The sequence below is a fragment of the Ornithorhynchus anatinus genome, chromosome 1 (genome assembly GCF_004115215.2).
Source record: "Ornithorhynchus anatinus isolate Pmale09 chromosome 1, mOrnAna1.pri.v4, whole genome shotgun sequence".
NCBI classification, from domain to species: Eukaryota; Metazoa; Chordata; class Mammalia; order Monotremata; family Ornithorhynchidae; genus Ornithorhynchus; species Ornithorhynchus anatinus.
In genome coordinates, this window is record NC_041728.1 from 3,327,152 (window position 1) to 3,353,604 (window position 26,453).

The window sequence follows — 26,453 nt, forward strand, 5'->3', positions numbered from 1 at the left end:
GAGGAATTGGGCTGGGCAGGGGGAAGGCCAAGCGGGATCCAGATCCAGAGAGAAAACACCGAGACCTCCCACCCCGTCTTTCACGTCAAGCCGCACTCCACCGCACCTTATTCTGGGCCCGTTGCCTGGGTTCGGCAGGCCCGCCGCCCGAGTTCCTTTCTGGTTTGGGTCTCCGGGGCGGCCCCAGAACTGGCCACCCGTCCCCCCACCAGGATGGGGGGGGGGGTGCAGTGGAGACATCCCAACCCCCTCCCAACCCCCTCCCAAATCCCTCCCAACCCCCTTGTCCCCTTCCTCTCCCCCCTCCTAAATCCCTCCCCCCCTTCCCTCTCCCTCTCCCCACCCCTTCTGCCCTCCCTCTCCGGCTCCCAAATCCCTCCCACCCCCTCCCTCCCCATCTCTCCAACCCCCTTCTCCCCTCCCTCTCCCCCTCCCAAATCCTCCCAACCCCGTCTCCCTCCCTCTCTCTCCCTTCCAAATCCCTCCCTCTCTCTCCCTCCCCCTTCCCTCTACCTCTCCCAACCCCCTTCTCCCCTCCCTCTCCCCCTCCCAAATCCCTCCCAGCCCTCCCTCCCCCATCCCTCCCAACCCTCTCCCAACCCCCTTCTCCCCTCCCTCTCCCCCCTCCCAAATCCCTCCTTCCCCCTTCCCTCTCCCCCTCCCAAATCCCTCCCAGCCCTCCCTCCCCCATCCCTCCCAACCCTCTCCCAACCCCCTTCTCCCCTCCCTCTCCCCCCTCCCAAATCCCTCCTTCCCCCTTCCCTCTCCCCCTCCCAAATCCCTCCCAGCCCTCCCTCCTCTCCCAACCCCCTTCTCCCCTCCTTCTCCCCCTCCCAAATCCCTCCCACCCCTCCCTCCCCCTTTCTCCCCTCCCTCTCCCCGCTCCCCAACCCTTCCCCCCTCTCCCTCCCCCATCCCTCCCAACCCTCTCCCCCTCCCCCTGGTCTACTCCCCCTCCTCCCAGCCCCCTTCTCCCGCCTCCCCCATGCCACCCAGCCCCCTCCCCTCTCCCCCTGCTCATTCATTCATTCATTCAATAGCATTAATTGAGCGCTTACTCTGTCCCCCCACCCCTCCCAACCCCCTCCCCTCTTCTCCCTCCCCCCCGCCGGGCTTGTCGTCCAATGAGGGCGTGTCCGGGGGGGGCGGGCCAATGGTGGCGCGGGTCGGGGGCGGGGGGCGTGTCCGGGGGCGGGGCCTGGGGGCGGGGGCGGGGCCTGCTGCGGGGCCGCCGAGACACCAGGACCGGCCCTCCGCCCCTCCGCCGCTCCCCGGACCCCCGGGACCCCCGGACCCCGCCGACGACCACCCACCATGGCCTCCAAGTGCCCCAAGTGCGACAAGACCGTCTACTTCGGTGAGAGCCCCCGGCCCCGCCCCTCCTCCGCCCACACCTGTGCCCACCTGGGGGGCCCGTGCCCTCCCAGCGCCCCCCCCCCACCCACCCCGTGTCGCCCCTTCCCCTCTCCCGTTCCGCTCCCCACGACCCCCATCCCTCTCCCGGGGCTCCACAGCCCCCGGCCCCCACCCCCCAAAGTCTTCCCTGGCGATGCCAGGGGTGCCCCCCGTTCCCACGCCTCCAGTCCCCGAGGGGTCGTCAACGAGGGTCCGAGCCGGGGCGGGCGGGACCGGACACTTCCCGGGGGTGGGGGCGGCTCCCCCGGCCTCGGCAGAGGGACGGGAATGTGGGTGGCACTGCCCCCGCGTGTGGGTGGCACCGGGAGCTCGTGTCGAGGGGGCACTCGAAGCCCCGGGGGGTGGGGGGCGTCTTACACAGGTGCAGCAGCAGCTGGACTCCCCCGCCCCGCCGAGGGCTTAAATCCTAAAGGACCCCAGGAAGGGAGTGAGGCTGGAGAGGGGGCTTTTCATTGTCCATCCTGGGGAACCCCAATTTCACCCTCTCCCCCCCCCCACCCCCAAATTCCTCCAGTAACGGTACCACGTGGAGGGAGGCCTAGGCGGGCAGTCGGGTTTGGGGTGTGGCATGCTAGATCCCCCCACGCCCCCTTGCCAGGATGCCAGGGGGTTAATGGGAAAGGGGCGCGGCTCCGCGGGCGACTCATCTCGTCCATCCACCTCGGATCCGGAGGGGGGGCGGGGGCGCGGACACGAGTGGGCGAGGAAAGAGGACCTGAGGGGCAACCCCGCTTCGACCTTTCTCACTTTCTCCCCCTCCGAAGGGAGGACAGAGAGTGGGGGGTAATTAGACCTTGGGCGGGGAGGGAGGGTGGACCTAGGCGCTAGAGGGCTGCGAGGGTGATAATCCCGGGTGGGCGTGGAAAATAATAATAATAATAATGATGATGATGATGGCATTTGTTAAACGTTTACTAAGTGCCGAGCAATAGTTCTAAGCGCTGGGGGTAGATAAAAGGTCATCAGGTGGTCCCACGTGGGCTCACAGTCTTCATCCCCATTTTCCAGAAGAGGGAATTGAGGCCCAGAGAAATGAAGTGGTTTGCCCAAGGCCACACAGCAGACGAGAGGCGGAGTCGGGATTAGAACCCAAGTCCTCTGACTCCCAAGGCCGGGCTCTATCCCCTGATCCAGGCTGCTCAGTCTCAGGGACCCCCATCCTTCCTCTTCCCCTGCCTTTTCAGACACGCCGGGGATTCTTCACGGGGGGCCTGGCTCCCTCGCCAGACCCCCACCCCCCTCCCGGGTGACGGTATATTTTAAGCTCTTACTAGGTGCCAAACCCCGTTCTAAATGCTGGGGTAGATACGAGGTAATCAGGCTGTCCCACGTGTGGTTCATCTGTAAAATGGGGATTGAGACTGTGAGCCCCACATGGGACAGGGACTGTGTCCAACCTGATTTGCTTGTATCCACCCCAGCGTTTAGTACAGTACCTGGCACATAGGAAGCGCTTAACAAATACCATTGTTATTATTATTATTATTATTATTATTATTACTAATCCCCATTTTACAAAGCTCCCATCCACCTGCTCCCGGAAAGGGGGGCTCAGCGGGGCGAGGCCCCGCTCCTGGGGGTCACAGGTCTCCCCCCTACCCCCTCTCTGGCCTTGGGGAGACCGGGGGATCAGCGTGAGACCGCGGGTGAAATAAGGACCGTCCCCGGGGAAGGCGCGGGTGGGGGGTAGGGGGGCTACGGGGCCGCCTTGGGGAGGGGGTCGTAAGCTCGTTTCCTGCTCCCTGGGTCGTCCTTCGAGGTCTGGAGGGTGGGCCTGACCCCTGGGGAGTGGCATGGGGGGTGGGGGCCATGCCGACCGCGGCATCCAGCGCTCACACCAAAACACACTGGTCCTCCCACGTACCCAAACACGCGTACATTTCACACGCCCAGAAACAAGCCCGGGCTTGGGAATCAGAGGTCGTGGGTTCTAATCTCGCCTCCGCCCCCTGTCTGCTGTGTGGCCTTGGGTAAGTCACTTGACCTCTCTGGGCCTCAACTATCTCATCTGTAAAATGGGGATTAGGACGGCGGGCCCCATGTGGGACGACCTGATTACCCTGTATCCACCCCCGGCGCTTGGAAGAGTGCTTGGCACATAGTAAGCGCTTAATAAATACCATTATTATTATTATATGTCTTAGAGCGCCCGCGCCCCCGCAGGTTTGGAAGCGATGGAGACCCCGGCCAGGTCAGGAGGGGAGGAGGGAGAGGGTCCCGCCCCTCTCCTTCCCACTTCATCGGGGTCCACGCGAGGGCGGGTAGCTCCTCGCAAGGCGAGGAGAGGGGGCTTTTTTGGACGTCTCGGGCCGAGGAAGGGGGGCAGAGGAGGCCCCTGGCCCGCCTCCAGTCCTGAGCCTCGCCTTCCCCCCGCCCCGGGCCCAAGCCCAGACAAAGGGGCGATTCATGCGGGAAGGGGAAGCCGCCAGGCCGGACCCAGGAGGGCCGGACCCAGGCGTCCCGGAGAGGGGGTCTTCCAGGCCTGCATGGTGGCCGCCCCCCACCCACCCTGGGCAGGACGGAGGGAGGGTCCCAACGGGAGAGGGGCGAGCCCCGAGAGGGGAGGGGGCGGCGTGACATCATCCGAGCCCCAGGGTCCGACTCTCTAGACGCGGAAATTTGGCAGCTAAATATAGGCCCCGCAACTTGGATGGGCGGGGGGCGGCCCTGGACGCAGCCCTTCTTTCCCTCCCTTTCCTCTCTTCCCTCCCTTCCCTTCCCTCCCTTCCCTCCCTTCCCTTCTTTCCCTCCTTCCCTCCCTCCCTTTCAGACGATTCTGACTCCTCCGGATGACCTGTCCGGCCCGACTGACCGCAGAGTGACAAGGGATGGAAGGGGTGGGGGAGATGGGGCCGGGGGCCGGGGGCGTCTGTCTGGGGGCCGAGGGGGCAGGTGTGGGGGGATTTCCGAGTAGGACACCCCACCCTCTAGTTTGCATGTGGTCCAGATGTTTGCGGCAGCTGTCTCCTGGCCCTGGGCACAGGTGGCTGCCGGGAGTGGGGGGTGGGAGGGGGCAGGACTTGGTTTCCTCCCGGTCCCCCCATCGAATTGTATGTAGTTATGGCCTATTTTATTAATGATGGGTAGAGATCTATAATTCTATTCATTTATTTTGATGCTACTGATGTCTGTCTGCTGCCTTTGTTGTCTGACTCCCCCCTTCTAAACTGTGAGCCCGTTGTCTCTATCTTTTGTCTCTATCCTTTGCCTAATTGGCTTTCCAAGCGCTTAGTACAGTGCTCTGCACACAGTAAGCGCTCAATAAATTCAGTCGAATGAATTAATTGGGCTGATGACCACCCCCCCCCCCCCTCAGACATTCAGACACACATTAGACTGCTTGTTTTGTTCTGTTTTGTTTTGCTGTCCGTCTCCCCCGTTTAGACTGTGAGCCCGATGTTGAGCATGGATTGTCTCTGTCTGTTGCCGAATTGTACATTCCAAGCGCTTAGTACAGTGCTCTGCACATAGGAAGCAATCAATAAATACTACTGAATGAATGAACCCATCACCCCTTGTGCCCTGGGCGAGCCAAGAGCCCCCGGTCGGGCCCAAGACTGTGAGCCCGTTGTTGGGTAGGGATGACCTCCATCTGTTGCCGAATTGTACTTTCCAAGAGCTCAGTACAGTGGTCTGCGCCCAGTAAGGGCTCAATAAATACGGTTGAATTAATGAATGGATGGATGGATGAATGAATGAAAGGACCAGCCTCTACGGGGGAGGGGAGGGAGGGGATGAGTGAGGTGACGTCAGCTGTCTCCCCTGGGCCCACCCCCCTCCCCTGTTTTTGGAGCTGCAGGAAAGAGGAGTGGTCGATCCCCACCGCCCCCGAACCGGGGATCCGGCCATTGTCCACTGGTTTCCTCTGGCGCGGCCGCTGCAGGTGGACACAATCCAGGCCCAGGACCAGCCCGGGATGAGCCGCGCAATATGCGGGCGTTTCCCGGGCAACGGGGCGGGGGTCCTCCGGAGTGCGAAGGGAGGGAATCCGACCCTCCCCAGCTGCCCAAAGGGAGCGAGCCAGAGGGTGGTCGAGGTGTGGACAGGGCAGGTGGTCAGGGGAAGGGAGCAGGTGGTCAGGGGGAGGGGGCGGACGCCTCTCGGACGGTGGAGGGGAGAATGGGGGTCAGCCTGAGAAGGCTTCGAGTCTCTCCCAAGGTCCTGCGTCTCTGCGTGTCTCTCGGCCTCTCTGGGAGTCTCTGGGTCCCAGAGGCCCCAGCGGGGGAGGCCACGAGGGCGGGGCCTGGTTTGGCTCCGGCCCTTTGGAAAGTTGGTCCGGGCCAAGGACAACAGGACGCGTCGGGATAACTCACCACACCCGCCGGAGGAGGAGGAGGAGGAGGAGGAGGAAATTAGAGATCTGAGGCCTCCCCCTCCTCCCCGGGACCTGGGTCTGCGTGTGTGTGTTTTGGGGGGCAAGCAGGAAATCTACCAGCCACTTCGCCACCCCCTGCCACCCCTTCGGCTGCTCAAGGTGTGGCTTCTCTTGGGGCTGGGACGGGGTGTTTTGGCTGAGAGGACCCTTAAGGGAGAGGATTAGGAGGTCTGTGGCCACTCCCACCGGGCTGGGACCCGGACTGGGCTCAGAGCTGCCGGGAGGGGCCCACAGGCCTCTGGAAGGCCCAGAAACAACATCCTTCCAGAAGGCAGAGCCAGCGCCCCGATTGAGTCCGCACCGATGGGGTCCTGGGGCAAATGTCCAGTTTGAATACTGAGGCTCAGAGAGGGCGAATGAGTCGCCCAGTCAAGACCACTAAATACCCCGGGAGGGAAAGGGCAGGGGGCTTTGGCGGGTGACCCTTGATGTCCCTGCCCCGATCCGTGCCCTGGCTGAGTTGGCAGCGGAGGGGATGGGGGAATCCATGTAAAGAAAGATAGGCCCAGCCAATCAGTGGGCGAGGGGGGAGTGGGAGGCGGACATCCTCATGCCTATTCGTAGTGCAGTGCTCGGTACACGGTGAGCGTCCGATAAATGCTATCGATGGATTGATTGACTCAGTCTCCGTCTCTTCCTGCAGCCGAGAAAGTCAGCTCTCTGGGCAAAGACTGGCATAAGTTTTGCTTGAAGTGTGAACGCTGCAACAAGACTTTGACCCCCGGGGGTCACGCGGAGGTAAAATCGTGTTTTGCCCCCCGACTCTTCCCTCTGTCCCTCCCACCCCACCCAGGCATCAGGGTGCAGATGGGGCTGACCAGTCCCTCCCATCAGCACAGAGTAAACTCTCAATAAATACGATTGAATGAATGAATCAGGGTTCAGGCCGTGTCCCTTCTCAACCCATGTTAGAGAACAGCAGAGACCTTATTATATGGTCACACAGGCGAGGTTAAACCTCAGCCCCCTCCTACATATAAAATTCTTGTTAAAATTCTTGGTTCTTGTTAAATTCTTATTATGTACTAAGCACTGTACTAGGCACTGGGGGAGATACACTATCGTCACGTTGGACACAGTTCCCCGGTTTGGTTTTGTTTTTGCGGTTTTTGTTAAGTGCTCACTATGTTCCGTAGTGGATAGAGCACAGGCCTGGGAGTCAGAAGGTCATGGGTTCTAATCCTGGCTCCACCACTTTTCTGCTTTGTGACCTTGGGCAAGTCACTTCATTTCTCTGGGCCTCAGTTACCTCATCTGGAAAATGGGGATTGAGACTGTGAGTCCCACATGGGACGGGGACTGTGATTTGCTTGTATCACCCCAGTGTTTAGAACAGCGCTTGGCACATAGTAAGCACTTAAATGCCACAATTGTTATTATTATTTTACGCACTGCTTTAAGCTCTAGGGTAGATACGGGCCAATCAGGTCGGACATGAACCATGTCCCACAAGGGGCTCATGGTCTGAGAGAGAGAACAGATACTGAATTCTCATTTTACAAATGAGGGGACTGAGGCACAGAGAAGTTAAGTGATTTGCTCAAGCTCGCACAACAGGCAAGTGTTAGAGCCGGGTTTGAAACTTAGGTTCTCTGACTCCCAGGCTCGGTCTCTTTCCACTAGGTCACACTGCTTCCTATGTGTAATACTGTAAATATTTGAGAGGGCATTGGGTGGGAAATAATTGCTGTTGTGTCCATGAAGACTTCTGGGGGAGGTGAGCTTTGAATCACCCTGGCCAGGGGACAGGACCCAAGTTTGACAGAACTTGGGTGAGGAGGGAAGGGAAGGGATCCACCTCACCCTGTGCCTTCCCTCACCCTCACCGTTCTAAGTTTTAAATCTGAAGGAAGAGAGTGGGTGAGAGAAGGCACAGGGTGAGGTGGATCCCTTCCCTTCCCTCACCCACTCTCTTCCTTCAGATTTAGAACTTAGAACAGTGCTCTGCCCACAGTGGCCGATCAATAAATACTATTGATTGAACAAGAAGGCAAAAGAGAAAAGTGCCAGGCTCTGCAAACACAACACAATAAGGGACAGCCTTTTTGGGTGCACAGTGTGGCTGGGATTGTGGGTCCCATATTGGCTTCTTCAGCCTCCGCTCCCCCTACCCCTACGCCCAGTGAATCTCACCATCCCTCCTGCCTCTTCCCATAGAAAGAACAACTGCATATAGTCCCCGAGATAAAGTGGGAGGCATGTTCAGCTTCTCTCTGGGGACTCCTGGGTTGGGTCTCTGCTTCTTTTTTCTGTCTTATCAAGCCTGGACTCAGCTTCCCCTTTCCTATCGACCCCTCTCAGGGGAAACAGCTTCCCTCCCCACCAGGGCCTGGCGTTCCCTAGAGAAGGCTCAGGGGAAGGGAGCAGAGAGAGGGACTGTGGGGGGAGGATGGGGGGAGGGATCGAGAAGTGGCCGGCCCTCCCGAGGCGGGGGCGGGGAGGAGGGGCTTTCTTGGTCAGCAGATCCTTATTCTAGGGGAAAGGGGATCCCATGCATCCTTCTGTCCCCCAGGCAAACGATTTCCCCGCTTTCCCAACAAAGTTTCTCCCCACCATCCTGTTGCTCTTCTTTCATTTACATCCTCGGAATGCAGATGGCAGCCCTGGGACTCCACAGGAATTGGAGGGAGAGGTCGGGCCAGTGGGCTTCCTCACTTTCTCCCCACCACACCCGGAGGAGGCCTGAAATGAGGGAAAGTTTCCCCCGAGCCTCCGTCTCCCTGCACTTCCACCTGTCATACAGTCCGTGGACCCTCTAGGCCGTAAGCTCCCGCTAGACCGTAAGCGTGTCGTGGGTGGGAAATCTGTCTGTTTATTGTTATATTGTATATTGTTAGAAGCAGCATGGCCTAGTAGATAGAGCAAGGGCCTGGGAGTCAGGTCATGGGTTCTAATCCCAGCTCTGCCACTTGTCTGCTGTGTGACCTTGGACAAGTCACTTCCCTTCTCTGGGCCTCAGTTCCCTCATCTGTAAAATGGGGATGAAGACTCTGAACCCCACGTGGGACAACCTGATCACCTTGTATCCCCCCAGCGCTTAGAACAGTGCTTTGCACATAGTAAGCGCTTAACAAACATGATCATTATTACTATTATTATTCTCCGGGCCTCAGTTCCCTCATCCGTAAAATGGCAGTGAAGACTGTGAGCCCTACGTGGGACAGGGACTGTCTCCAACCCGATTATCTTGTATCTACCCCAGCCCTTAGAACAGTGCCTAGCACAAAGTAAGTGCTTAATAAATATGGTGATTATTATTATTATTGTACTCTCCCAAGTGCTTAGTATAGTGCTCTCCACATAGTAAGTGCTCAATAAATATGATTGAATGCGGTCCCCGTGGTCTGGCCCGTGTAAGATGCTTCCTGGATTCACTCCCTTTGATTCCATCTGCTTTCACTTTCAGCATGTTGGGAAACCGTATTGCCACAAGCCTTGCTATGCCACGCTGTTTGGGCCCAAAGGTATGAGAACTCCCCACTCCCCATTGTGTTTGTGTGTGTTGTGTGGGCGCGTGCACGCGTGTGGACATGGCACTCACAAGGGGAGGAGAGGGTGCAACCAGGTGTGACTATCCTGAGGGCGGGAGCTGCAGGTGTCCATACCCGGGCACGGGTCCAAATGTGAATATCAGAGGCCCGTCTCCAGGTGTGAACATCGGTGGCGCCGGTTCCTACATCTATGAGAAGCCGCCAGCGGACGAGGCCCTGGTGACCGGCCCCATAGAGCATGTGGCCAGGGCGGAGGAGCGGAAGGTCAACACCGCCTCCAACCCTCCCAGGGGGCCCAGCAAAGGTGAGCAAGTTGGCGGGGGGCGGGAGGGGCTGGGCTTACCCATTGGGCGGGTTCAGGAGTTCGGTTAGGTCAACTGCCCTCCCCCTGCCCCGTTTCAGCCTCCAGTGTCACCATCTTTACCGGAGAACCCAACATGTGTCCCCGCTGTGGCAAAAGGGTCTACTTTGGTGAGTGCCCCCTTCCTCTTCCCGGTTATCCGCCCATGCTGGGGGGGCAGGGGCGATCTTTAAAGTCCTCAATCCCCTGGCCCCCTCTTTCGTCACCTCGCTACTCTTCTACTGTAACCCAGCCCGCACACTTCACTCCTCCAGTGCTAACCTTTTCACCGTACACATACCGTCTCGTCCATCTCGTCGCCGACCTGTCATCCCATCCTGCTTCCGGTCGGGAACGTCCTCCCTCCTCAGGTCCGACAGACAGTGACTCTCCCCCCATTCATAGTCTTACCCCAAGAGGTCTTCCCTGACTAAACACTCCTTTCCTCTACACTATTGCCTCACCCTCACTGGTTTTCTTTATTTATCCCCTTCCCAACCCCACAGCAGATATCTGTAATTTATTTATTTATGTTCATGTCTGTCTCCCCCTCTACACTCTAAGCTAGTTGTGGGCAGGGAATGCGTCCGTTTATTGTTGTACTCTCCCAAGCACTTAGAACAGTGCTCTGCACACAGGAAGTGTTCATTAAATATGATCGATTGACCTGAAGTCACAAACTCCATCCTCTGCCTTCCAGAGTCATTCATTCATTCAATTGTATTTATTAAGCGCTCACTGTCTGCGGAGCACTGTACTAAACACTTGGGAAAGTACAGTACAACAATGAAAAGTGACATTCCCAGCCCACAACCAGCACACAGTCGGTGGCGGGGAGGCAGACATCAATACAAATAAAATTACAGATAAGTTCATAGGTGCTGTGGGGCTGGGAGGAGGGGGCAAGAGCAAAGGGAGAGTCAGGGTGACGCAGAAGAGAGTGGGAGATGAGGGAAAAATGGGGATTAGACTGTAAGCCCGTCAAACGGCAGGGACTGTCTCTATCTGTTGCCGACTTGTTCATCCCAAGCGCTTAGTACAGTGCTCTGCACATAGTAAGCGCTCAATAAATACTATTGAATGAATTGAATGAATGGGAAGGCCTCTGGGAGGAGATGGGCCTTCAATAAGGCTTTGAAGCAGGGGGAGAATAATTGTTGGATTTGAGGAGGGAGGGCATTCTAGGCCAGGGCATTCCAGGCCAGCCATTCCAGTCTGATCCATCTGGCCAGCCCTCTGTCCCTCTCCCAATCCAACATGGCCAATGTGGGGGGAGACAGGCATGAATATAAATAAATCACAGATATGTGCTGTGGGGTTGGGAGTGGGATGAATAAAGAAAGCAAGTCAGGGTGACATAAAAGGGAGTGGGAGAAGAGGAAAGGAGGACCTAGTCAAGGAAGGCCTCTTGGAGGAGATGGGCCTGCAATAAGCCTTTGAAGAGGGGGAGAGGAATTGTCTGTGGGCTGCTCGCCTCCCACAGGCATGGGTAGCCCGGGGGGAGATGCTCACTCATTCTGGCCCTCCCTTCCCCCTGCAGCTGAGAAGGTGACCTCGCTGGGCAAAGACTGGCATCGTCCATGTCTGCGCTGCGAGCGCTGCAGCAAGACCCTGACCCCGGGAGGCCATGCCGAGGTGAGGTGGCCGGGGGTGGGGATGGGGGTGGGGGGCGGGAGGGAAGGGTCTCCTGGGGAAGTAAGTCAGCCCCTGCTTTAGGCTGAGCTAGGCAGGGGAAGGGAAAGAAACCAGGCTCCCTTCCCAAACCTCAAGTGAAGTTCAGAATATTTCCACCTTCATCCTGATCTGCAAAAACCAGAGTGCCCTCCACTTCCCTTTTAATAATAATAATAATAATGATGATCGCATTTGTTAAGCACTTACTATGTACAAAGCACTGTTCTAAGCGCTGGGGAGGATACAAGGTCATCAGGTTGTCCCACGTGGGGCTCCCAGTCTTAATCCCCATTTTACAGTTGAGGGAACTGAGGTACAGAGAAGTTAAGTGACTTGCCCAAAGTCACCTGACAAGTGGCGGAGCTGGGATTTGAACCGATGACCTCTGAGTCCCCAACCCGTGCTTTTTCCACTGACCCACGCTGGTTTTAATCCACTATTCCCCGTTCCTCACCTGCCCCAAAACTTAGAGCCCGGATGGGGGCAAAATTTCTGAGCACACAATAAGAGCTCAATAAATACTCCGTCCCACTGGTTTAGCTTGCATCTATCCCCATCGCTTAATACAGTGCCTGGCACATAGTAAGCGCTTACCAAATACTATTCAATCATTTATTGAGTGTGTACTGTGTGCAGAACACTGTACTAAGCACTCGGGAAAGAGCAATACAGCAATAAAGAGAGACAATCCCGGCCCACAACGAGCTCACGGTCTGGGTGAGGGGAGCGGGGGGAGAGACATCGACACGAGTAAACAGACACTTGTCTGCTGTGTGACCTTAGGCAAGTCACTTACCTTCTCTGTGCCTCAGATACTTCATCTGTAAAATGGGGATTAAGACGGTGAGTCCCATTTGGAGCAGGGACCGTGCCCGCCTGATTACGTTGATTACTCCAAATACAAATAAAAACAAATACCAATGTTATTATTGTTACTCCGGTGCTTACTACGGCGCCTGGCACATAGTAAGCTCTTAACCAACACTGTAAAAGCATTGGGAAAGGGACTGTGTTCAACCCGATTTGCTCAGAGCTTAGTACAGTGCTTGGCACATAGTAAGCATGTTAACGAGTAGCACAATTATTATTATTATTAATTAATGATGGTATTTGTTAAGCGCTTACTATGTGCAAAGCACTGTTCTAAACGCTGGGGGGCATACGAGGTGATCAGGTTGTCCCACGTGGGGCTCACAGTCTTAATCCCCATTTTACAGATGAGGTCACTGAGGCACAGAGAAGTTAAGTGACTTGCCCAAAGTCACACAGCTGACAAGTGGCAGAGCCGGGAGTAGAGTCCATGACCTCTGACTCCCGAGCCCGAGCTCTTTCCACTGAGCCATGATGCTTCCCTAATCCCTAATAATCATTATTATAATCATTATTATTATTAATAAATACCATTGGTTAGGAAAGGCGGGGCCTGTCCGAGCCAGGCTGCAGTTTTAGATCTGTCCACGAGGGGGCGGGAGAGCAGCGCAGACCTGAGCCTTGTCTGCCAGGCCGCCAAGGGGAAGGTTATTTTATTACTATTATTATTAATAATAATAATAATAATCGTATTTATTGAGTGCTTACTGTGTACAAAGCACTGTACTAAGCTCTTAGGAGAGTACAATATCAGATCGGACACATTCCCTGCCCACAGTGAGCTCATAGTCTAGAGGGGCCTGAGGGTTCGAAGGTCAAGGGGCCTGGGGATTTCGGGGGGAGGGGGTAGAAAAGTGACCTTGTCCCCCCTCCCCCGTCCCGTCCCCCAGCACGACGGGCAGCCCTACTGCCACAAGCCTTGCTACGGGATCCTCTTCGGGCCGAAAGGTGAGGAGTGGGGCCGGGCGTGGCTCTCCATCCCTGGGGATGGGGTGGGAGGTGGGGGTGCACGGGAGACCTGGTTCTGCGACCCCTTCCCCATTATCCCAAAAGAGGAGGGGGTCCTGGGGGAGGGGGGTAGAGAAGACTCTCCCAAACCTTGTCTGAGCCGCTTCCCTTCCGTCCTGCCCCCAGGTGTGAACACCGGCGCTGTGGGGAGCTATATCTACGACAAAGAGCCCGAGGCCAAGGACCAGCCCTAAGGATCTCCCCTTACCCTCCACCTCCTCTTGTGCCCCTTCCCCCCCAAAACCCCTCCTCCTCTTCCTCTTTCTCCCCCCCGCCCCGTGCCCTTTCCCCGAGGCCTCGCTTCCTCCTCCCGTCTACACTAGCAGCTGTCTACACCAGCAGCTCAGGCGGGGGGCAGGATGACGACCACCCTAACCCTGTGTGCTCCCACCTGCCTGTCCACCCCCATCTCTGCCCATCTGTCCGCCGGGCCTGGAATCCAAACGAAGGAAAAATAAAGAGCTGCCGCCCCCTCCCCAAATACAGGCTAGTAGTAGTTGGGGAAGGGGCGAGGTGGGTTGGAACCCCCAGGTCGGGTCAGAAGCCCAGGCCGGAGTGGGAAAGGGGAGGTGGGGGGGAGGCAGCCTGGGTCCCTGAGATCCCAGGGATGGGGGTGGGGAAAATGGGGTAGGGGGAGATGGGGTGGGAGGGGAGGAACACGTGCCAGGCCTCTGTTGAGGGTTTGCATTATTTATGAGCCGAACGCTCGTCTCTGCTGTCTCTGCTGTCTCTGCTGTCTCTGCGGCAGGGGGAGTGGCTGGGTAGGGGGTCCTGGGTCCTCGGGGACCTCCCCACCTCCCTCCGCGACCCCCCGCCTTTTATCGGGACAATAAAGCTGCTGGGGCTTTGGGCCGACAATAAAGTTTGGAGAAACTGACTGCGTGAGCGTGTTGTGCTGCCAAGGCCGGGAGGGTGGGCTGGAGGAGGGGGGCGGGTCGCTAAATGGCGGCGTTTGGGGCCGAAGCTGTGTGTGAACAATAATATTAATTATGGTATTTGGTAGGCGCTATCTGCCAAGCACTGTCAAGCATTGGGGTGGACCCAAGCAAAGCAGGTGGGACGCAGTCCCTGTCCCAGGTGGGGCTCACAGTCTCAATCCCCCGTTTTACAGATTGAGGGAACTGAGGCCCAGTGAAGTGACTTGCCCAAGGTCAGGCAGCAGACAAATGGCAGAGCTGGGTTTAGAACCTGGTGAAGGGAGGGAGGGGTTTTGGGTTGAGGGGCGATCACCGTCATTCAATCGTATTTATTGAACACTTACTATGTGCAGAGCACTGGACTAAGCGTTTGGAATGTACAATCTGGCAACAGATAGAGGCAACCTCTGCCCAACAAAGGGCTCACAGTCTAAATGGGAGAGACAGACAAAACAAAACAAGTAGGATGTATGGGATTTTTAATGTCAAAAACATGCAAGTGACAATACGATGGGCTTCTGTGCCTGAATTGAGTGAGTAATGGGAGAAATAATTATGAATTATTTTTTAGTTCTAGAAGACCAGCTTTCATTGGCTGCCGTATGGACACTATATACAGTCTTAGGGATTGTTTCCACAATCCATGATCTCTTCAAGGGATAAGTTTAACAAACTAAGTCAATTATGGTAAAAAAAAATTACCAGTATCACATTCATTCAATCGTATTTATTAAGCACTTGCTGTGTTCAGAGCACTTTACTAAGCGCTTGGGAAAGTAGAATTCAGCAATAGAGAGTGACAATCCCTGCCCACAGTGAGCTCTCAGTCTAGGGGTGGGGAGACAGACATCGGTATAAATAAAATGATAGATAATGGGCATGAATGGTGTGGGGCTGGGAGAGGGGAGAAGAGCAAAGGGAGCAAGTCAGTGTGACCCAGAGGGGAGTGGGAGCTGAGGAAAAGTGGGGCTTAGTCTGGGAGGGCCTCTTGGAGGAGATGGGCCTTCAGTAAGGCTTTGAAGGGGGGTGAGGGGATGGTTGTCTGTGGGACTTGAGGGGGGAGGGTGTTCCAGGCCAGAGAAAGGATGACCCCGCCTGCCTGCCCCAGCTCTATCTCACTCCCCTCCTCTGAGGGTCCCCATCCCCACGGCATGAAGCAGTGTTGGGAGCCCCCTACACACACACACACACTTCTCACACTGGGATCCAATCTGGAACCCTCTTTCCCAGGGCCCAAGAGGCAGGGACTGCCCCCCCCACCCCCCACCCCACCCCCCCACCCCACCCCCCACCCCCACACTTCCTCTTGGGCCCGTGTTTCCCAGGCCCTAGGCCACACAGACACCCCCCTTCTTTCACTGGGGTCCATCCAGGACCCCCCTTTTTCTCAGGACCCTAGGGGCAGGGTCCACACACACATCCACACCCCACTCCTTTCTCTCCCTGGGGTCCATTCCGGACCCCTCTTTCCCATTCCCTGGCCCGGAGGGTAAGGTCCGGCCCACGAGGCGGTTGGGTGTGGACTCCAGAAGGAGGAGAAGGAAGAGGAGGGAGAAAGGGAGGAGGGGGATGGTTTTATTTCTGCATTTTAGGAGCCATTTGCCGAAGGAGATGCGAGAGAGCCCTGCAGCTGATTAGGCTGTGCCAGGAGAGGCCCGAATCCCGACCATGTGATGGAGAGGGGGGTGAGGGGAGGTGGGGGGTCTTCAAAGTCGGGGTCACCCCTTCAGGCTCCACCCCTGGCCTAAGGCACCCCAACCTTCTCCTCCAGGCGCCCCGCCCCTCTCCTCCCCTCCCCAGCTCTCTTTCCTGAGGAGGATGTGAGTGTTTTGTGTGTTTCCGAGGGTTGCCATGGAGACCATGGTCTGTGGTCCCTGGGAGCGGCTCTTTGAGGGAGGAGCAGGCGGGGGAGGGAATCAGCCCACGGAAAACGCGCCGGGGGAGCGGCGGGGGGCGGGGGGAGAAGGAATCTGCTTTTGGCCCATCTCCCCTCTGGCTTGGCCCCTGATTCGGCTCATTCATTCATTCGATCGTGTTTATTGAGCGCTTACTGGGTGCAGAGCACTGTACTGGGCGCTTGAAAGAGTAAGGCACAACAATAAACAGACACATTCACTGCCCACAAGAGCTTAAGGTCTGCGGAGGGGGGGGAGACAGGCATTAATATGAATAAATAAACGACAGATCTGTAAGTAAGGGCTGTGGGGCTGAGACGGGGGATGAACAAAGGAATCAAGTCAGGGCGAAGCAGAAGGGAGTGGGAGAAGAGAAAGAGGGGGGGATTAGAGGGTTAGGAGGTTTTGAGGGCAGAGCTGCAGGGAGCCTGGGGAGTTGGCCTCTCCCCCAATCCCCTGGGGAGTGTGTTGTTGTGTTTCTGTGTGTCTCTCCTTGCGTGTGAGAGAGAGACTGCATAATAATAATAACAGTAGTAATAGTATTTGTTAAGTACTTACTGTGTGTCCAGCTCTGTTCTAAGTGCTGGGATAGGTACAGACTAATCAGGTTGGACTCAGTCGCTGTCCCACATGGGGCTCACAGTCTTAATCCCCATCTCTTCCTTTGTGGGTTTGGGGTTTTTTTTTGGTATATGTTAAGTGCTTCTGTGTGCCAGGCACTGTTCTAAGCACTGGGGTCATTCATTCATTCATTCAATAGTATTTATTGAGCGCTTACTATGTGCAGAGCACTGTACTAAGCGCTTGGGATGAACAAGTTGGCAACAGATAGAGACAGTCCCTGCCGTTTGACGGGCTTACGGTCTGATCGGGGGAGACGGACAGACAAGAACAATGGCAATAAATAGAGTCAAGGGGAAGAACATCTCGTAAAAACAATGGCAACTAAATAGAATCGAGGCGATGTACAATTCATTAACAAAATAAATAGGGTAACGAAAATATATACAGTCGAGCAGACGAGTACAGTGCTGTGGGGATGGGAAGGGAGAGGTGGAGGAGCAGAGGGAAAAGGGGAAAATGAGGGTTTAGCTGCGGAGAGGTAAAGGGGGAATGGCAGAGGGAGTAGAGGGAGAAGAGATCAGTCTGGGAACGCCTCTTGGAGCTGGTGGGTCATCAGGTTGGTCACAGTCCCTGTCCCACAGCGGGCTCACAGTCTTTTCACAGATGAGGTAACTGAGGCTCAGAGAAGTGAATCGACTTGCCCAAAGTTACACGGCAGAAAAGTGGCAGAGCCGGGATTAGAACCCAGGTCCTTCTGAGTCCCAGGCCTGGGCTCTATCCACTAAGCCATGCTGCTGCTTTGGGTGTCTAGCTCTTTGAGTAGGATGAGTTCCTTTCTGTAACCATCTTTATCTCTCTGAGAATTCTGAAGTCTCCCTAAGAGTTTTGTAGCTCTGTACTTTGGTCGGTACTTGTTTTTCTGTCTGTCTTCTAGACTGTGAACCCGTTGTTGGGCAGGGATTGTCTCTGTTGCTGAATTGTACTTTTCTAGCTCTTAGTACAGTGATCTGCAAACAGTAAGCGCTCAATAAATATGAATGAATGAATGAATGAATGAATGAATGGTCTCCATCTAGTCCTCTGTTTGGACACTGTCCATGTCTCTCTAGATCCCTTTGTCTCTGGATGTGTCAGAGCGGCCAGACTTTTTTTTCCTGTTCTGAATACCCTCCCAGTCAGCCATTTTAACTGAGCATCTACCGAGTGTGAAGCACAGTACTGAGTGCCTGAGAGGAGCCTTGGGGAAGCAAGATACATGCTCTCTACCCTCAGAGAGCTCACCATATAAATTTGCAAATAGTCAATATTATTTAATTAGTGCTTACTGTGTGCAGAGCACTATACTAAGGCCTCGAGAGAGTATCCAGCATTTAGTACAGTGCCTGGCACATAGTATGTGCTTAACAAATACCATCATCATTATTATTATTACAATATAACTAAAAGATAACTATAGTAATATTGTATATCATATATTGCATATATATATTATATATACGTATATAAGCTTGGTGTAGTGGCTACAGCATGGGCTTGGGAGTCACAAAGTCATGGGTTCTAATCTCTGCTCTGCCATTTGTCTGCTTTATGATCTTGGGCAAGTCACTCCACTTCTCTGGGCCTCAGTGACCTCATCTGTAAAATGGTGATTGAGACTGTGAGCCCCACATGGGACAGGGACTACGTCCAACCAGATTACTTGGTATCTACCCCCGCGCACAGTAAAGTGCCTGGCATGTAGTAAGCACTTAACGAATGCCATGATTATTAATATAGCGTGGATAGGAGGCAGTGCTGAAATCAGTAATATTTATTAAGTGCTTGCTCGGTGCAGAACGCTTACTGAATGCTTGGGAGAGCCCTGTAGTCTTAAGCAAGGTGGAAATGATCTGCGACTCAGAAAAAGAAAAGAGTCCTGGGTTGGTTTCGGGGTCTGCGATTGTTTTTCCGTGACTGTGGAAAGCAGCACCCTCGGAGGACCAGGGGAAAGAGGGACTAAAGAGGCTCGCCCTCTCCGGGCCACCCCCACCTCCTGCTGCTTCTTGTTGCCTGCAGTGAGAGCAGAGGGAGGGTTGGAGTTTCTCCCACTTTAACTCCTCCTTGAAGGCCTGGGTTGGACGCCAAGCCTGATGTCTCCAGGGTGCTGGAAAGGGAGGAGGTCAGAGGGGAGAGTCAAGGTGGGTCTTCCATCATGACCCTCTGCTTTCAGGACTCCAGTTCCCCAGGCTCGGGAGCCCCGGGGGACAACTGGACCCTTGCCCTGGCTGACCCTTGGCTGACGCCTGGCTGGCCACGCCATCCCGGTTAGAAATTTTGTTTTTTCACCTTTCACCCCTGGTAGGATAGAACAGGAAATAGAACCGGATGCACCGAGACGAAGCAGTAGCATAGATCATTGAGTTTACAAATGTAAATTAGAAAATATATACATAAAAGCACCCAAGATAGGAATAAATTAAAATACCCATTTCTTTCTGCATCAAGCAGAATCTCCTGACAACTGAGCTTGAGGCAATCGGCTCTCTTCCTACTACTTATCTGCTCTTTGCTCCCACTGCACCGTGGCCTAGAGGGAACAGTACAGACTTGGGAGTCAGGGGACCTGGGTTCTAATCCTAATACGCCGTGCCACTGCCCTGCGATGTGGTTTTGAGCAAGTCACACTTAATTTATCTGTGCTTGAGTTCCCTCATCTATAAAATGGAAATGAAATGCCTGTTCTCCCTCTCCCTTAAACTGTAAGCCCCAGATGGGACATGGGGTTGTGTCTCCTCAGCTCATGTTGTATCTACCCCTGTGCTTTTCACAATAGTAATTGCACCTCAGCTCACAGTTTTCACTACTTTCAAACTCTTTTACTCACTGTTTCTCATTCTCATGTCCTGCTGCTGACCTTTTGTTCATACTCTCCCGCATGGCCAGAGTTCTTTCCGCATCTTCAAAGCTGTTCTGAAATCACATCTCATTCACTTATTCAATCGTATTTATTGAGCCCTTACCTTGTGCCAAGCACTGTACTAAGTACGGCAATAAACAATCACATTCCCTGTCCACAACGATCTTACAGTCTAAAGCAGGGGAGAGACAGACATTAATATAAATAAATGACAGATCTGTACGTAAGTGCTGTGGGGGTGGAAGGGGGGAGGTGAACAAAGGGAGAAAGTCAGGGTGAAGCAGAAGGGAGTGAGACATCTCCTCAAGGATTAATTTCTAATCTCCCCAGGCTGTAGCTTCTAACTCCCAAGTCAGTACTTTCACACCACTTAGCACTTAAAGTACTCACAGCCCCAGTGATACTTAAGAAGCAGTGTGGCTTAGTGGCAAGAGCACGAGCTTGAGAGTCAGAGGACCGGGGTTCTAATCCCAACTCCACCACTTGTCTGCTTGTGTGACCTTGGGTGAATAATAATAATATTGGTATTTAAGCGCTTTCTCTGTGCAGAGCACTGTTCTAAGCGCTGGGGGAGATACAGGGTCATCAGGTCATTCCACATGAGGCTCACAGTTAATCCCCATTTTACAGATGAGGTAACTGAGGCACAGAGAAGTTAAGTGACTTGCCCACAGTCACATAGCTGACAAGTGGCAGAGCCGGGGAGTCGAACCCATGACCTCTGACTCCGAAGCCCAGGCTCTTTCCACTGAGCCACGCTGCTTCCCTAATGACTTCACTTCCTCTGTGCTTCAGTTCCCTCATCTGTAAAATGGGGATGAAGACAGTGAGCCCCACGTGTCTACTCCAGCATTTAGAAGAGTGCTTAGAACATAGTAAGCGCTTAGCAAATATATATTGTGTATATATCTATGATTCTATTTATCTATTTTGATGGTATTGATGCCTGTCTACTTATTGTGTTTTCCTGTCTGTCTCCCCCTTTTAGACGGAGAGCCCATTGTTGGGTAGGGATTGTTTCTATCTGTTGCTGAATTGTACATTCCAATCGCTTAGTACAGTGCACTGCACACAGTAAGCGCTCAATAAATACAATTGAATGAATAAATATGATTGAATGAATGAATGAACAAATACCATCATTATTAAGTACATATCTTATATATTCCATTACTTCCTCCTAGTTAAAGTTTACTTTCGCATCTCTGTCCCCAGCTCACATCTACTAACTCTGTTGTACTCTCCCAAGCGCTTACCCTGCACATAGTAGACACTCAAGCAAATACTCTTAATTAGTATTCTTTAGCGGTATTTGTTAAGTGCTTACTATGTGCCAGGCACTGTACTAGGGCTGGGGGTAGATACAAATTAATCGGATTGGACATAATCCCTGTGTCACATGAGCCTCACAGTTTTTTAATCCCTAGTTTACAGATGAGGGAACTGAGGCACCGAGAAGGGGAGTGACTTGTCCAAGGTCCCATAGCAGACAAATGGAGGAGTCAGGATGAGAAGCAGCGTGGCTTAGTGGAAAGAGCCTGGGCTTGGGAGTCAGCAGTCGTGGGTTCTAATCCCAGCTCCACCACTTGTCAGCTGTGTGACTTTGGGCAAGTCACTTCACTTCTCTGTCCCTCAGTGATCTCATCTGTAAAATGGGGATTAAGACTGTGAGCCCCCCCCAGGGATAACCTGATAAACTCGTATCTCCCCCAGTACTTAGATGAGTGCTTGGCATCATAGTAAGTGCTTAAAAAATGCCGTCATCATCATCATCAACCCAGGCCTGTGCTCTATCCACTAGGCCATGAAGCTAGGATTAGGGAAGCAGGGAAACTCGATTTTTGCCAGGATAGAGATGGAAGTTACCATTCCTCAGGGAGTGGACCCGCCTAGAGGCAGCTTGGGGTCGGGGAAGAAGAAAGAGAGGGAGAAAACATTGGGGAAGTCGGGGGTCGGGGTAGGGGTGTTGGGGCAGACTGGAGAGGGATGGGCAAGAAGGGTTTCTGCTTATTCCAAAGTGGTTTCCCCCAAATATTCAGTAAACAATCTCTCTGGGCGCGGCCTTGGCTGCTCTTGTAATTAGACTCTGAATTTGGCATTTGCACAGAACGTTAAACACTGTGAAAAGGATTTCGGGAGTCTGATCTGCAGGAAATACGACCGAGTGTGAAGCTGGAAGAATGAAAAATGACTTCTATTCCCATCCCTGACTCCAAGACCAGCTGGAGTCACACCCACCCACACACAGACACATACTCCCTCCCTCTTTTCTTTCTCTCTCTAATCATCGTTTGGCAACATCTCCTACCTTGCAAAAGGCCAATTTCCTGCCCCTCTCCTCGATTTGGGACCAGGATCCTCACCTCATTCAAGGAAAACCCAAGTCCCAGATCAGCCCTAAAATCACCCCCCTTTCCCCTTTATTCTAGCTGTTCTTCCCTGCCCCCACGTCCTACTTTCCCACTTCTAGATTACCCTAGGTCCTCATTAGAGCCAGGCGGGGCCTGCAGATCTGGGAGGGTTGGGCCAGAGACGATCCCAGTTAAATTGAGGGGTGTGATCGCCTTCACTGTCCTGCTGCCTGTCTGAGCTGTGTTAGTGGGCTGGGAAGCAAGGGGAAGAGGAAGAAAGGATCTAAAAACCCGTTTGGTTTGGGCCTGACTGAGAAGTAGGGGGACTAACTATGAGAAGTCTGCCCTGCTATGAGAAGCAGCGTGGCTTAGTGGAAAAAGCACGGGGCTGGGAGTCAGAGGTCGTGGGTTCTAATGCCGGCTCCGCCACTTGTCAGCTGTGTGACTCTGGGCAAGTCACTTTACTTCTCTGGGCCTCAATTACCTCATTTGGAAAATGGGGATTAAGACTGTGAGCCCCACCTGGGACAACCTGATAACCTTGTATCTCTCCCAGTGATTAGAACAGTGCTTGGGATATAATAAGAGCTTAGCAAATGCCATTATTATTATTAATCGCAGAAGGCCTCCTGGAGGAGGTGGCTTTTTAGGAGGCCTTTAAAAGTAGGAAAGGAGAAACGTGGTTTGATGGGTTTTGAGTGGGGCGTTCCATCCAGGAGGAAAGGTAGGCCTAACGGGAACCGTACCAGAGGGAGGGACAGACTGTGGTCTAGCAACCCAGTAGGGAGTTATCCAGTCCTTAGTGCAGTGCCTGGCACATAGTAAGCGTTTAACAAATACCATAATTATATAATCAGAGCTGGAGGTTGTCCATCGTCTCGAACCTTATTGGACTTTTCGTTATCAGTGACCTGGGAGGAAAGATGGAGAGTTGAGGTCGGTTTGCAGATGGCATGTGCTGGCATGGTTGTGGGGAGTGGGTGGAGTGGGTGGCTAATCAGGAGATAAGGAGAATTCAGAGGGCCAGGGCGAGGCAGACCCAGGAAGAGGAGTTCATGAGATGATAGTAAAGAGGGAGGGAGTACTTTGGGATGAAAACATCCACACACACCCACACCCATCCCTAATATTAGTAATAACTGTGGTATTTGTTAGTGCTTTACTATGTGCCAAGCATTTTACCAAGTGTTGAGGTAGAAATGAAATAATCAAGTTGGACACAGTCCGTGCCCTACGTGGGACTCACAGGCCAAGCAGGATGAGTAAAGGCTCAAAATCAACTATCAATAGTAATAATAATAATAATAATGGCATTTGTTACGTGCTTACTATGTACCAGGCACTGCACTGTCCCACGTGGGGCTCATAGTCTCAATCCCCATTTTACGGATGATATAACTGAGGGACAGAGAAGTGAAGTGAAGCAGGATGATGATAATAATTCACTCATTCATTCATTCATTCAATAGTATTTATTGAGCGCTTACTATGTGCAGAGCACATAGTGCTTGGAATGTACAATGCGGCAACAGATAGAGACAATCCCTGCCCATTGACGGGTTTACAGTCTAATCGGGGGAGACAGACAGACAAAAACAATAGCAATAAATAGAATTGGGGGATGTACATCTCATTAACAGAATAAATAGGGTAATAAAAATATATACAGATGAGCGGATGAGCACAGTGCTGAGGGGAGGGGAAAGGAGGGGGGAGGAGCTTGGTATTTGTTAAGTGCTTACTATGTGCCAAGCACTGTTCTAAGCGCTGGGGTAGATACAAGGTAATCAGGTTGTCCCACATGGGGCTCACGGTCCTAATCCCCATTTGATAGATGAGGTAACTGAGGCACAAAGAAGTGAAGTAACTTGTCCAAGGCCACACAGCAGACAAGTGGCGAAACCAAAATTAGAATCCATAACCTTCTGACTCCCAGGCCCGTGCTCTATCCACTACACTATGTTGCTTCAGTACTTATTGAGTACGGACTGAGTGGAGAACACTGTACTAGACGCTTGAGAGATGAGAAGTAAAAGCCCTGGAGGTCAGAGTGGACCACAATCTGGTTTCGCATGAGCATAGAGACAGTGGGAGAGTCAAAGTGGTCAGTTGAGCATTGCAGATCTCTCAGTCGAGGCTGGGTCCAAGCTGGGTCCGGGCTTGGTAGCCATAGTAACGGGGTTTATTCAGTTGCCTCTGGGTGCAGTGCCCTGGACTGTGGATGAAGTCAGATGGGCCAGGGGAGAATAACATGGGTGGTTGATCAACAGGGCCGAAAATGGGCTCTCCAGGGGAAGAGCTGTGTCCAATTGGTCTGAAAAAAAGCCAAGGTTCCTCAGGCCTGGGATTGGCACCTTGCCCATCCAGTTCCAGTGCCTCTGGGCATTGTGCCAGCTCAACTAGCCTTCCGGGCAACAACGAACACTGAAGTCTTTGTTATTGCAGAGTGGCCTAGGGGAAAAGGGCACAGGCTTGGGTGTCACGGTACTTGGGTTCTAATCCCGGCTCTGCCACTTGTCTGCTGTGTGACCTCGGGCAAGTCACTTAACTTCTCTGTGCCTCATTTTCCTCCTCTGTAAATCCTCCTCCCTCCCACTTAGACTGGGAGTCTCATGTGGTCAGGGACTGTGCCCAACCTGATTATCTTCTATCTACCCCAGTGCTTAGTAAAGTGTTTGGCAAAAAGTAAGCACTTAATGAGAAGCAGCACGGTCTAATGGAGACAATCTGGGCCTGGGAGTCAGAAGGCCCTGGGTTCTAATTCCGGCTCTGTTGCTGCTGTCCTCTCTGTCTGCTATGTGACCTTGGGCAAGTCACTTCATTTTTCTAGACCTCAGTTACCTCATCTGTAAAGTGGGGATTAAGACCGTGAGCCCCATGTGGGACAGGGATTGTGTCCAACCCGATTAACTTCTTTCCACCTCAGCGCTTAGTCCAGTGCCTGGTATGTAGTAAGTGCTTAATAAATAGCAAAAAAAAAAACCCTTAACAGACACTATTATTAAGGCATAGTAAAATAGCTCTAACCCTGAAACAGGAATCTTCTTTCATTCATTCCATCGTATTTATTGAGCACTTCCTGTGTGCAGAGCACTGTGCTAGGTGCTTGGGAGAGTACACTACAACAGTAAACAGACATATTCCCTGCCCATAAGGAGCTTACATTTATTATGTGGTTTGGGTGTTTCCCACCCTGTGGTGGAAAGCCTAAATTGGGGGAGTCTTTGTGAGCCCTAGTCAGTTTGCCCCAACATTTTCTACCACAATTCCTGGGCACCATAGCTTAGTGGATAGAGCCTGGACCTGGGAGTCAGAAGGACCTGGGTTCTAAACCCAGGCCCCCCACTTGTCTGCTGTGGGATCTTGGGCAAGTCATTTCACTTCTCTGTGCCTCTGTTACCTCATCTGTAAAATAGACTATGAGACCTATTCGGGACAGGGACTGCGCCCAACCCAATCTGCTTGTGTCTGCCCCAGCACTTGGTACAGTGCCTGGCACATAGTAAGTGCTTAACAAATACCATTATTATTATTATTATTATTATTCCTCTGTGCCTCAATTACTTCACCTTTAAAATGGGGATTAGGACTGTGAGTCCCATGTGGGACAGGGACTCTGTCCAACCTGATTAGCTTGGGTCTACCTCGAGCACTTAGCGCTATACAAAGTATAGTGCTTAGTATAGCGCCTGGCACATAGTAAGGCCTTAACAAATACCATTAAAAAAAAAGTTTAAAAAAGGAAGAGAGAGAGAGAGTGGGAAGAGGTCTCCAGGCCCTGCTCTGTTCCTGGTCTCCCCAGGCCCTTCCCCGCCCCTTTTGCAGGCGTTTCCCCAGGAGATGGAGTCCAAAATAAGGTTCCAAGTGGTTCCGCCCCATGCATGCATCCATCCATCCTTCCATCCCTCCCTCCATCCACCCACCCACGCCGTATCCATCTGGCTGACCCCAGACTGACCGCTTCCCCTCGGGGGTCGCAGTGGTAGCCCCCGAGGCAGCAGCTGCCTCCCCCAGGCTGCTCCCTCCCCTTCCCCCCAGGCCTTTCCCCTGGGACCTCCCTGCCCAGGACTTCCCCGTCCTAGGCCTCTTCCCTTCTCTGGCCTCCCTCCCCCAGGTCTCCCCGTCCCCAGGACCACCCTCTGGCCTCCGGCCTCCTTCCCCCGGACATCCCCCCCGACCCCCGTGGCCAACTAGCTCTCTTCCCCATTTCCAAGCCCTACTGAGAGCTCACCTCCTCCAGGAGGCCTTCCCAGACTGAACTCCCCTCTTCCTCTTCTCCTCCTCCCCTCCCCATCGCCCCTACTCCCTCCCTCTGCTCTACCTCCCTCCCCGCCCCACAGCACTTGTGTATATTTGTACATATTATCATTCTATTTATTTTATTAATGATGTGTATCTATCATTCTTTATCTGTTTTGATGTTATTGATGCCTGTCTACTTGTTTTGATTTGTTGTCTGCCTCTCCCCTTCTAGACTGTGAGCCCGTTATTGGGTAGGGATTGTCTCTATCTGTGGCCAAATTGTACATTTCAAACGCTTAGTACAGTGCTCTGCACACAGTAAGCGCTCAGTAAATACGATTGAATGAATGAATTAATTTCAGAACACCCCCGCCCCCCATCCCCTCCCTCGGGATCGGTGGGGCCCACATGGGT

The 26,453-nt window shown here is 53.5% G+C and overlaps 1 protein-coding gene and 1 non-coding gene across 2 annotated transcripts; both read left to right on the forward strand.

Annotated features, from left to right (window-relative positions):
* Window positions 1-1,233: 1,233 nt before the first annotated feature.
* On the forward strand, window positions 1,234-13,655 carry CRIP2 (cysteine rich protein 2). Its single transcript, XM_039910933.1, has 8 exons — window positions 1,234-1,357; window positions 6,435-6,529; window positions 9,198-9,255; window positions 9,440-9,586; window positions 9,685-9,753; window positions 11,163-11,257; window positions 13,057-13,114; window positions 13,301-13,655. Exons 1-8 carry the CDS (start codon window positions 1,315-1,317, stop codon window positions 13,366-13,368), a joined length of 633 nt encoding a protein of 210 aa, XP_039766867.1. The 5' UTR covers window positions 1,234-1,314; the 3' UTR covers window positions 13,369-13,655.
* MIR1403 (microRNA mir-1403) lies at window positions 9,332-9,475 on the forward strand. The gene has a single exon (NR_034871.1). It is a non-coding gene; the product is annotated as a microRNA mir-1403 (primary transcript).
* Window positions 13,656-26,453: the final 12,798 nt, after the last annotated feature.